Source organism: Camelus dromedarius, chromosome 13, assembly GCF_036321535.1.
Source record: "Camelus dromedarius isolate mCamDro1 chromosome 13, mCamDro1.pat, whole genome shotgun sequence".
Taxonomy (NCBI): Eukaryota; Metazoa; Chordata; class Mammalia; order Artiodactyla; family Camelidae; genus Camelus; species Camelus dromedarius.
Window position 1 is genome coordinate 50,136,669 of NC_087448.1, and position 12,845 is coordinate 50,149,513.

At 48.9% G+C, this 12,845-nt stretch overlaps 1 protein-coding gene across 1 annotated transcript; it reads left to right on the forward strand.

The window, feature by feature from the left end:
• Positions 1-732: 732 nt before the first annotated feature.
• On the forward strand, positions 733-12,550 carry RGCC (regulator of cell cycle). The gene is made up of 5 exons (XM_031466069.2): positions 733-985; positions 1,538-1,723; positions 8,939-9,046; positions 10,801-10,863; positions 12,175-12,550. The coding sequence occupies exons 1-5, from the start codon at positions 937-939 to the stop codon at positions 12,180-12,182; spliced, it is 414 nt and encodes a 137-aa protein (XP_031321929.1). The 5' UTR covers positions 733-936; the 3' UTR covers positions 12,183-12,550.
• Positions 12,551-12,845: the final 295 nt, after the last annotated feature.

Consider the following 12,845-nt stretch of genomic DNA (forward strand, 5'->3'; position numbering starts at 1 on the left):
GGAGTTATTCCTGGCCACGACTGGTCCCCCGCCAGGCGGCTGGGCGGGGTGGCTCAGTGTGGACACTGAGAGGCGCCCGGTTCGCGCTGCGTCTACACAGTAATTTCTTCCCTAACAAACTCCTCCCGAGCAATTCACCAGGGCTGGTGTGAATTCCCAGGGCTGTAGTCAGGCCACGGGCTCCAGGATGGGAGCAATTCAAGTTAGTAAACGCGTGGACTCCACTGACTTCTGTCCCTCTGGCTCCCTACCCTCTCTACTCCATCCGCGCACCATCCTCAAGTCCCTTGGGGCAGTGGGGAGGCGATGCACAGGAGACCCCTCTGCGTCTCCCACATCGGTCTAGGTCTGCCACGGCTCTCGGCTACTTTTTTCTTCGCAACAAGCCCGAAAGGCTCAGCATTTCCATTTCACAGAGGAGTGAACTGAGGCTCCAGGAGTGTAAGGCCATAGCGCGGGAAGCAGCCGAGCATCAGCCATAAACTCTTTGGGGCTCTGGTGACGCCGAAGTCACTTTCGTGGGGCGCGTTGTCAGGGCGCGCGGGGAAAGCGGAGGGTAAATATTTGGGGCTGTAACCCAGACTCCGGCGACTCCGCGTCACTGCGGTTCCGCGGCGGGCGCGTGGCGAGGGAGGTGCCTGGGGGACCGGGGCGTCCCGGCGCGGCGGCGGGGACTGACCTGCCAGCCCGGCTCCCGCGGCCCCGCCCCGCTCCGCCCCCGCCCGCGGCTATAAGACCTCGGGCGGGCGGGTGGCGGCCGCCGGGGAAAGAGCGGGCGTGCGGACCGTACAGGCAGAGAGCGCGGCCCGGCAAGGGGACAGGCAGAGCCATAGCTCCGCCGGAAGATTGGAAAGGCGGCCTCAGCGCGAGCATCTGCACGGTCCCTGCGCCCAGACTTAGCAGGAGCCCTCAACGCGCGCCGGGCAGAGCTCGCCCATGAAGCCGCCCGCCACGCAGGGCAGCCCCGCGGCTGCCGCGGCCGCAGGTGAGTGGGGGTCCCCTTAAAGCTCGGGCTTTGCAGGTGGGGGGCGGAAGACGAGGACCTCGCGTCGTTCCTTTACACCCCTCCCCCAACCTCACCGGCGGGACTCTGGCCCTGGGGCGGGTCCAGCCTCCCTCCCCATGCGGGGCTGGGGATCCGAGTCCGACACGTCACGGGCGCATCCTGACTCAGTGATCCCACCGCCACCGGGTTCACACGCGCCCCCAGGGGAGCGAGCGCTGGGACAGGTCCCCGACCGCGCGTGGGAGAGTTCTGTTGTATCTATTAGCTGCGTGATCTTTGGGCTGCAACTTCCCCCGGCTGAGGCTCAGTTTCTTCGTCTCTAAAATGGGCTCGATAGTAGAGCGCACTTCAGGGGGTGGTGGAAAGTATTAAGAGATGACAGCAAGGGGAGTGTCGGCGTGGCTGTCCCTGGGCAAGCGTGCAGTGAATGTTAATTAGCGCCCGTCGGGAACGGCGGCCGCCCCTGAAGGGCGGGGGATGGGACTGCCTCCCCGCCCCGCCCTCACCCGGCCCGCCGTCCCCTGCCCCTAGCCCCAGCCTTGGATTCGGCGGCCGCCGGGGACCTGACCGACGCGCTGTGCGAGTTTGATGCGGTGCTGGCCGACTTCGCGTCGCCCTTCCACGAGCGCCACTTCCACTACGAGGAGCATCTGGAGCGCATGAAGCGGCGCAGCAGCGCCAGCGTTAGCGACAGCAGCGGCTTCAGCGACTCCGAGAGTAAGTGGGGCCCCGCGGGGGAAGGTGCGGAAGCCATGGGGATCCCCGTACCCGGCCCACCGTGGAGCACCCTGGGCTCGGGGCTCAGTTTGCTTGCTGGAAACCGAGGGCTCGGGCCCGGCCGAGTTAGCTCTAAAGCGCAGCACCTCTCTAGGACCCCGGAGAGCAGTATCCAGGGCTGCAGGCCCCGCGGGGACGAGACCCCTGAGGGTGGTCACAGGAAGGCTCTTGGAAGGCCGGCCGATCTACCTGCCGCCTGCAGGTGTCAGGAGGCAGGAGGGTCTAAGAAACTTGCCGAACTGAGCCACGCAGGACCCCTGGGACCCCAGCCAGGCCTTCCCAGGGCATCCTCTCCTCCTCCTCCCCTTTCCCCTTCTTGCCCCTCTCAGCTGTAACTTCAGAGGAGGTGGAGCAATCGCCCCAGGAATGGGGTCAGGGGAGACATGGGAAGGCACAAGATAGAAATATTTGTGAAACCAGGAAAGCTTTCACAAGCTGCCGTTTTGGGGATTTTTGAAACGACTTCTTGCACCTTCTTAACGGCGCTGTGCTCCCAAACTTGTTGCTGCACTGCCTGCAGTTTTGAAAGAATCTCTGGCACTGCTGAGTTCAAGTATTTAGGAAGTGTCCCTCATCCTTCAGGCGGGTCCATCATGTGGACTGCTGGACCATGGCGGCTGGGCCAGAGTGCAGATGGGCCCAGAGCTGCGTCTTGGTGACTTCTCCTAGAGGAAACTCCGCCAGGGTCTCTCTGTCCTAAATAACCTCATTAAGAATAGAGAACACATTTTCCAGGAGCTCAAATGTCCTGTAAGGATTATGGATACCTGTTTAGGTGACAAACAGCAAATGCGGTGACTTTTCAATGTTATGTGACAGCTGGTTTTCTAAACCTAGATTATTTATTTTTTTTTCAAAGTGAATTTTAAACCCTTCTGGATTGTTCTTTGATACTTCACTCCCTAAATGAGTTACAAGCATGAATGTCACTCTCTTTTGCTGCCTTGACTCTGGGGAGTGAAAGCAATGACCTTTCCTTTTGATTCTCTTCTTTTGAAATCTGAAGCTCCTTCTTGTTACAGGGCAAAGATACAGCCCTAGACTTACACATGAGCTGTCCTCCTGAAAAGGATTTAAAGGTCACTTACCACCCAGTTCAGGGTTTGAGTTGGAAACTTGGGTTTCAGCTTGACTTTTCGTGGCAGCCCTGCCCAAGGGTTAGACCTAATTGCAGCTTTTGAGGTGAAAGGGAATGGGATTGTAGCCTGTTAATTTTCTGTTTTGTAGTTTTGGACTTTGTTGCTAATGACCAGACTGCTCATTTCCAATTTCAAAGAGAAGTCTAAAAATTTTGAAATTTGTCTCCCTTTCTGTTGCCAAACTTAAATATGTCTCCTTCTACTTGGGCGTGAGGCAAGCTATTCATCAAGCACAAATTCTCTCCCCCGTGGGAAAGAAGGCTGGCACGGACTGTCCAGCATGGCTCTCTTGCAAAGAACAGCTCCTTTCTAAACCACAGCTGCATTTGGCTGGACTACGGGCTGAGCTCGCCCATTCATGGGTGATTGCAACTCCCTCTGGATAGGATTTCAGCTCTGGGATCTGTTTTCAGAGGCCTCAAAGAGAAGGCACTCGAAACACATTTTAAACAGTTTTGCGGGGGAGATATTTGGAACAGTCTGTAGTTTTTCTTCAGGTATGTGGGTGGACTTTGCTTTCTGCTTTGGTTGTTAACTGTTAAACTACCCCTTAGTTTGGTGGTTTAGAGGAGTAATCGGGAGGGTATAAAGAAGACTCAGATGACATTAGACTTGGCTATAAATGTGTAGTTTGTCCCCCATCAGACTGGCTAGAAATAATCTTGGCAGAAGCAGTGTGCGTCTAAACAGTAATTTCTTAAGGACGCATAATATGTGTATCTTAATTGCTGCCAAGAACGGATCGCAGACATTTGTTATACTCATTTGTCTGTTTAATGCTCTTCTGGAAGAGAAACATTTGAGAGAGGTAGACCCTCCTGAAATTCAGCCCAGTGAGAGGGAGACGCAGCAGGATGATGATGTCAAGAGAAGCCCTCTGTTGCCAAGTCCCCACTGTGGTTACTCTTAGTATATATTCACTTTTACTCTTAGTGATTTCTTTGCTGTGCGTTAAATGTGTTACCTCAGATGATCTCCATTGCATTCCAGTAAGGTGGGCACCACTGTCTACATTTTTCTGATGAAGTGGTGGAACCACTTGGGCTCTCTCTCTCCAAGGCCTTGCTCTGTCACTGTGGATGGTTGGCTGGTAAGAGAACCAGGTCCTCTAGGACAGACCTGAAGCCCCAGTGGACTGGGATCACGTGGCTCTTTATCCCTGCTGGTTGTGTTTGAAAGTGTCTCATCAAGGCAGTGGTCACGTGGCTGGGTCAGTGGCGCCCAGGTTGAGCTCTGTCAGGGCCCTGCATGAGGAGTGGGCTTCAGTTTCTGTAGCTGTAACATCAAAAGGATGCTATTTCGTGATGCTGTCTGAAACATCCGTAAGCTCATGATGAGGAAGAAAATATTTGCTGTTTGATGCTTGTAAGAAAACAATAAAATGCACATACGATGCTATGTCACACAGATCGGACGCATTTGAGTCCGTGTCTTGCATGAAGATGTTATGTATGGAGCTCTAAACCTTTGGTACCTTGGTAAAATAGGCATTCCTTCTTCCCCCAGAGCAGGAAGTTACTTAGGACAGAAGGACAGATATTTAATAAGGAAATACTCCTTCTTGTTCCCACTTGAAGAGAGTCTTCCTGAGACATGAAAAGAACCAAAGTAACAGTGGCAAGATAACTTCACGTTATGATGAAAATAGTTCCTTTTGTTCCTTTCTCTACTCTTGAGTTCCAACAGGTAACACCAGGCACTTTAGTGAGAGCAGTTTCAACTTCAGCAGTAAAAGGGCAGTGTAGTTAGGAGCTGGGCCACTGAGGGTCCCTCCTTGGAGCTCCTTCAGGAATTGTGAACCTCTTTGGATTGAACTGATTTTGAAAAACATGTTGTTTTATCTAAAACTAAATTTTATCATATACTAAATTTTAACCAGTGTGTTAATTTATCTTTCCACTGCTTGAATTTATAACAAGTTTTTGGTATTAACTGGAACTTTAAAAGGTGATGTGAGCTTCTATCTTTGATGGATTGGAGCCTCACATTCCTTTTTCCTTTGAAGGGGGAAGTGTTTTGCTACTTTACAGAAAAGGTCTGATGTCTGATCTGTTTGCTGGGGCTATTACGATATTGTAGGGCCATTGCTGGGAATGAGGACTTGGCTTCTTGAGTGTGTGCAAGACCTAGAAGGTCTAGGGGGAGAATATAGCTCAGTGGCAGAGCACATGCTTAGCATGCATGAGGTCCTGGGTTCAATCCCCAGTATCTCCATTAAAAAAAAGTTGGAGGACCTAGAACATGTGTATATCTTTGTCTTGACTATTCTAGCTTGGCCCTGGGAGAGGGGACCTTACAGATCCTGGGGGGGCAAGCATGACAGGTAGCATGTTGGCTGTTCTAGCAGAAGCCACTGAGACCAGAACCTGAGCTTGTTCAAGCTATGAGAGCAGGAGGAGTCAGGAGCTCTCAGGTTGTCCTGGGATGGTGTTAGGAATTCCAGGCAGGTGACGGGTGTCACTGGTGAACACCTGGAGTGGTATCTAGAGGCCCTGAGCAATCCCAGAAGGGAATGCGGGGCAATAGTTGTAAAACTGAGAAACGTTTGCTTATTGCTTATTTGAGAAGATTCAGCCCTTACCCTGACCCCGTCCCTGTACCATTCCCTGTGGCAAAAGAGAAACAGGTCCAAGGCTGCTTCTTAGTTAATTACTATGGTTTGCTGGCCCGAAACGTGTGGGATTGTTCTATATTTACAGGAGCCCTGGCCAAGGGTTACTGTCTGTGGTTTTACTTCCCTCTGGAGTAGCACGTGCTGGTGCTGACCCCAAATTACCTTTCTCCCCGCCCCCAAACGAAAAAAGCATGTCTACCTTTTAAACAAGCCTCTGTCTTTTTGCAGCTGAGTTTCCCAAGCTCTGTGGGTGCTTCTACAGTTAGATGTTTGCATATTTAATAGGCCTATGGTTCTTTGACGGTGTTTTAGAAAACTTGGTCCCTGAATTTGAGGTTCCTGGCTTCAGTGCACTCAGCTGACTTACCAATGATGTTTCTTTCTAATGGGGCTTTAGAGCGGGTAGGAGTAGCCGTTGTAAGGCCCTAAAATATCTAGTCCTGCCACCTGCTAAGGTTCCCCCAAATCAGCACTGTTTTGTGTCCCTTGAGCTCCTATTAATAGCAGCACCTGATACTGGGCGGGGCAGCGATGCATTAACATGCTATCAGCCAGTGACACATTGCTGTCACTTATCAGACTAACTGGCTGTTATTTTGCAAGAAATAGAGTTCCAGGGGAGTGAAAAGAACAAGGAGTAGCCGGCTCTGCTTGCCCTTTTAATTTACGCCTAGCGGGGAAGCTTGTTTGTTGTTAAGTCCATGGCATGAAATTTTATTGGATAAAAGGTGAAGAGTGATCTGGACCCGAGGGACTTCTGTGCTGGAGGTTCCTTCTAGGGCACCTCTGAAGATAAATTTCCTCTTCAGAATTTTGATGCTATCTGAAGAAGAGGAGAAAGCCTGGGTCTAGAATCTTGTCCTGTTATTCTAAGCAGTGGCCTTTCTTCTCCTGAGCATGTCATCCTCCATTTTGTTGGGAAAAAAGAATAATATCATAAAAACCACAGGTATCACATGGAGCGCCTGGGAGACTTGTTCCCCTTTTGCAAAAGCAGAAACCAAGGCTCAGAGATGAAGTGACTTGCACAGGGTCACACAGCTGTCACATGGCTTCAGTGCCACATGTCTCTATGGTGGCAGCTTCTGTGGGGCTCTTGAGGTTGTCCTGGTCATACTGTGTGTGTGGGTGTGTTTCACCCACGCCAAGGGATGAGTACATATGTACATAAAATTGCTGGAGAGTTGGAGCAGAACAGAGATGAAATCCGAAGCCAGGGCGAGGGCCTGTGGTGGGACAGGTGGGGCGGAGTGAAGTGTGGCGGTGAAACTGGCTCTCAGGACGGATTGCTTCTGGGAGATAGAGACCAGGGGCGTGGCCGGTGGGATGTGGGCCAGCGAGTCCCGGGTTCAGCACTCTGGGCCACGGACGGGGGTAATGCTCTCGGGTGTCCTTCGGAGCCAGAGATAACGTTCCAGAGGTCTCGGACTCCTTCCTTATGGCTCACGAGTCTGGGCGCACGGCCTGCCTCCCCAGGGCCCTCTGTGGTTTCCCTGCCCCTCAGTCTTACCTCGTTTTCCACCCACAAGTCTCTCAGGTTCTGTTTATGGGGGTTCTCCTGCCTCGTGGGCACTGTGTATGCAAGGAAAGGCCTTGCCTTGAGAAAACCCAGGCCGCTCTAGAGGGAGCTCAGCTGACAAGCAAGCAGATGGGCTTCCCAAGTTGACTTCCACTGAGGTCAAGTGTCCTGAGAAATATTAACAGAGGTGCCACCAAAAGAGTGTCCCATGGCCAAGTAAACCAGGGAAGTGGGGCAAAGCTGGTTTCTCTATTACAAGACGTCTCAGGCATGTTAAGGTGGGGTTACATCAGAGGACTCTCCAGCGACCCCTGGTGTTTCTCAGAGTTTGTCGATCGCACAGTTCTTCTCAAAGGATCAGGATTCTGGGAAGTATATTTTTTAGGGAGGTGTTTCAGATCTCAGTGGGCGTTCATCGTCAGTGTCCTGAGAAATGATTGTGGTCCTTCTAGGTGACCTGGGCTGGACCTCTGCAGGAAGAGTAGATTTTGACAGTTGGGCATGGTTGTAAAACTGGATGAGATGGTGTGTCAGCCAGGATGGCACTGGGACCAGCTGGTCAGGAGGGGCTGGGAGGAAAGGTGAGGAGCCGGAGAATGCGGGGGTGTCTTTAGGGATGAAGATGAATTCTCTTGGGACCAGAAACCTCCACTTCTGAAAGCCCTTTTATTCTGGGCATGTTGTTGGTAACTTAGTCCTGTTCATTTTGCATTAAGGGGACCAAAGAAAGATGATTTTGCCTCCTTCTGAGATGGAGGTGAGTGGATAAAACTGAGAATATTAAGGAAGATGGGGAGGCTGGCCAGGCCCTGAAGATTCAGCTGCCCTCGCTCACCTGAACTGCCTTTCCAGAGCTCACCTCTGCTACAACCGTGGCTGGCTTTGTGTTTTGTTTTCACCAGGAAGGCTGCTCCTTTGTGACCTCAGAGGCCACATCCTGCTTCCGCCGCCTGCTCTGCCTTTGAGCCTTTTGAGTTGGTGCAGCTCAGCCAGCAGCTCCTTTCTGTGTCACAGCCACACAGCTGGGTTGGCCATGGTTGGGTTTCCTCCCCCGTGGCAGGCCTTAGAACAATAGGACCTGAGAACTTCAGAGCTGGAAGGGACTTTGAGGATGATTTAGTTCACCTTCCCATTTTATGGATGGGTAAGCTGAGGCCAAGAGCTACTATCTTGCTCACCAGCACTTGAATGAATACTTAGTAGCTGAACTGTTTTCCCTGACTCCCAGCTCAGCCCTGCTTCTAGGACCTTGCCTGGCTGTTGCTCTGATTTTGGGGGGTTTGACAATGGAGCCACCAAATTACTCAAAGTAACTGTAATAGACAACTTCCGGGAGGAGAAATCTTTATCTCTGACTCTGTAGCTTACCCCCAGAATGCAGGCTTTCAGGAAAACCATGACAAAGACTCACGAACAAGCAGGGAGATTATTAAGTCATGGGATCTAACCTTGTCTTTGTATTTTAAGGGATTCAGAGGCAGAAGGGACATTTTTCAGGAAAGATGGTTCCTTACACCCCAAACCCCATGCCAACCCCTCCCCCACTCCGACCCCTATCCACCAGGCTCTGGCTTAGCTGTCAGACACCTGGGCAGTGGGCACTGGTGTGTCACCAGGGAAGCTGGTCTGGTCGTGATGATTCTCTCGCTCCCTTCTTTTTTTAGGGAAGCAAGGGCCTTTGGGGTGCCTGATTGGAGACACATGCTCACATACATACACAGGCACGCTCTCCTGCCTCAAATCATGTTGGGGCATAAATATAAAATCTGGAAATCAACCCGTTTTCTTTATCACTTTGCTCCATTTGGAGATAAACCGTTGGTTATCAATAGACTGTAAGACCGAACACCATTTCTAGTGAGTTCTGTTTTCTTTCTTAAAAGGTGCTGATTCGCTTTATAGGAACAGCTTCAGCTTCAGTGATGAAAAACTGAACTCTCCAACAGACAGCACTCCCTCTCTGCTCTCTCCCACCGTCCCTCCCCGGAAAGGTGAGTTCATTACTTGGAATGTGACTTCTTCTGCTTCCTTACTCCCTCCCTCTCCTCAGTCTCTTCCCTCTTCCCCTTCCTCTTTAAACAATCTTTCCCAAAGGGTAAAAACAAACAGAGAAGACTAGTTTCTTAGTACAGTCCGGAGTGGAGTGGATTTTTGTTATTTCTCAGGTTTTTGATCAGTGCGAAAGTGAAATCTGATCGCTGGGGGCCAGGAAACCAAATTCACAGGGAGGAAGACAATGTGCAGACTCCGGACCCTGCTTTCTCTCCTGTGCTGTCATCAAGGCTGTGCCAAATGACAGTGCCCTCCCAGACTCATTGGTTCTAGAATGTAAAACTCAGCAGTTAGCCTTTGCAGAAAGTTGGGTTCTTTTTGTTGCATTAACTCTTTAACTAATGCTTTCTGATGACCAATATGGCAATGAAATGGAGTCATCATTGTGAAACAAGAGATGATCTAACATCATTGAAAATAGCAGCTCCGGCCTGCCTTTACTGTGATATTAATAGACCTCAAGAGTTTTTAAAGATGCATGAGCAAGTTCTTATATTTTGGAACTAGGGAAGTGTCTCCAGCCAGAGAGCTGAATGTTCTGTTATACTGGACAAGCGCCCTTTTAAAAACAAAAGGAGTTTTTTTTTTTTTCCCCCTTAGGAAACTTTATACTTGCTGAAAATAGTTGCAGAAAGCAATAAAAGTGGAACCCAGTTCAAAAGAAATATGAAGATTCCATCATTTTCTCACTCTGGCATTAGGGCAGAATCCTCCCCCTTTTTTCAAAAGAGACATTTAAAAATTTTCCTCTCAATATAGCAGTGTTAGCAGTCACTGAGGACTTTGCCATGGTCCAGCCCTCCATCTGTAATGGGGCTATTGAATTGAGAGAGACAAAACAGTCTAGAAAGTGGCTTAAAATGTGCCCAGATTTGCTACCTGATCCTCAAGAGGTAGGAATTAAAGAGAAGGGAAAAAAAGCTTTAGTGGCAAACTGACTTTAAAATCTAAGAACAGTGAGCTATTTGTAGCCAGCCAAGGTTAATTAACAAAAATATGCAGTAATGCATTCTGAGAGGGCATGTGTGACAAACTCTAGAGAAAAAAAGTGAAGATATACAGAAAGAAGTACACATCTCAAGATACAGAGCGAACAAAATCACGATGATTTACTACCCTGTGCTGGCATCTGGGTGGGATGAGGCCGTCCTGACCCAGAAACCTCCTGTCGTCTTCCGCGTGCCATCTTGATGAGGAACAGTGATGCTTAGTTCATTCCATACTGGAGGGATCACGAAGGTGGAGTATTTATTGCCCTAGAGTGACAGCTGAAACAAGATTGTATCAGAGGGGAAGTTTCGCGGGATTTACAGAATCTGGGTGTCCATACGGTGCGGTGCTTGCTGAAGACATTTGACTGATAACTCTGATCCAACATGACCAAAAAATTAAAACTTTTAATCTTCCTTCCATGAAGGGAGAGACTTCTTCCAGGTTGCTGGGGTAGCCGTGGGGTGTGGGGCGTGATGAGCTGCAAACACCAGAAAGAAACATTTATGCTAAGCTTCAGTGTAAGTTTCTGAGTTGACTATAAGTAGACCTTGGAGTGGCCACTTAGGGTTGGTACAGGGCACTCTTTCTTAAAGTCTCTGAAGACAGAGAGATGCAAACTGGGGCCACATAATCCTGGAAAAGTCAGAATCTTCAGCTGTCTCTGATATGGAAACTGAACCCCAACCCTTGTTTTTTTCAGCCAAACTGGGAGACACGAAGGAGCTCGAAGACTTTATTGCTGATCTTGACAGAACATTAGCAAGTGAGTACATGCCTGGGATTTAAAAAAAAAAAAAAATTAAACAGAAAAACAACTGGCCGCTCTGATAAAGTCCTGTAATGTTTACCAGCTTGCCTGGGGCAGGAACTTACATCATGAGGCTTCTTTAGGGTCAGAAACAGGGCCCTAGTGGCTCAGAAAGAAATTCTGGGGATCGGCTTGCGTTGAAGGAGACTGCGTGCCTTGCCAATCATGAGAACTGGCCACCAGCAAACAATGGCATGTTGTTTGAGAAATGGAGAGAAAAGTAGTAGTTAGAGCAAGACTGGAGCCTTACCAGCCTGGTGGCCTGCCAGGCTTTTTTAGAGAAGAACTCATCAGCTTCTTGACCACCAAGCATTATGCTGACAAGTCAGAGGTTCCATCCCAGGGGCCAGGGAAAATTTCACAGGTTAGATCCGGTGGTTTGGTGAGGTCTGACTTGTAGAGGGTTGGGTCCCCAAGGAGAGAATTGGCTTGGGGAGATGCTGTAACTAAAGACCCACACCAGTTACTGAAAGACTTGGATTAAGTTCACAGTGCCTTGTTTCTTGTTTGGCAATTACACTAACGCCCCCCGCCATGTTCTGTGACCCAAAAATTGGGGAACTGAAGTGATTAGATCATAACTGCCATGGCGGTGCCTAAAAGAAGGGACCCTGAGAATCAATCCACACACTCTGTTTCTGAAGGACGGGATTGCGAAAGCCACAAGGACCCGGTAGAGCTTCCAGGATAAAAGTTTCAGCAACTCTACCCTTGGGGGAGCCTTGTTTAGTTACAGAGCAGCCTTGGAGAATTTCATTCCAGCCCCGTAATTTTTCAATGAAAGCGTTGGTTTTCTGTAAGAAGTATTTTATGCTATACTCTGTTAAACAGCTGGGTAGAATCTGAAAAAAAAAAGAAAAAAAAAAGATCCAAAACTGGTTATTTAGAAAGAACTCTGTTCTTAAACACTGTTTCAGGCAGACCTAACTATTAAGTGGAAAGTTCTTGCATATTCTCTGTTTACTTGAAGATTTTATTACCCATTTTCTTATGTGCTGTACGGTCCTACATCAGAAGACCAAGGCCTGTTTTGACAGAGATGGTTGTAATTGCAACACAACTTGTGTCAGACCCATGTGACGTGCCCGTCTACTTCATGGAAATTGCAGCTGGCTGCCCAGTCATACCAGTTAATCAGACGTGTATTACGTGGGAAGCCTGCCATTAAGTTTGGTGCTTTGATGCCTGTCTGAGAGGTGTGATCTGGGTAAGCACAGGAATTGTAAACTTTTGTGAGTAGATCACCTTTTCTGTCTCTCATTACAGGTATGTGAAATAAGATGTTCTGGGTCCTTTCATCATAAGGGAGAAGCTTCAGAGATCTCTGAGGACCTGATACAATCAGCTACAGAATTTGCTGCTGGAGGGGACAGAGATGCGGCTCACCTACCCCCAGGCCATTCTCAGGCTTAAACACCTTTGGGCTCATCTCTGGGCAAGTTAGAAACTGCCTTTGTTTACCTGCTTGCAGCGTATTAGAACAGACGATTCCTGCTAATATTGTATTTTCTCTTAAAACAGCTTTTCTGTAATTTAAAATGCTTTTATGAAAATATTTGTAATTAATTATATATAGTTGGAAACAGTAATATGCTTTTCCCATTTTAATATATTTTTGTATGCAAATAAAGTTTGAACTGGAGTCTGTCTTTTGTGAGTTTTCCTTTTTCCTCTTTGTTTCTTTCAATATATTTTCCATTCAAATAGTATTCAAGTGGAAATAACATGCTTCTTGACCTCTTATAAGGACCTTGAGTGCTGCTGCATCGCACCAGGCAAAAGGATGGTAAATGTTAAGTGTTACTTTGAAGCTCATTTAGGGCCTTAAAGGGAAATGCTGGCGTATGACTGATGGGAAATTCTGGTTTGAGGATTGTGGTTTTGATGGAAGTTGAGTTCCTCTTCTATCTCTGTTCTCTTAGCATCTTTTTTAGGTA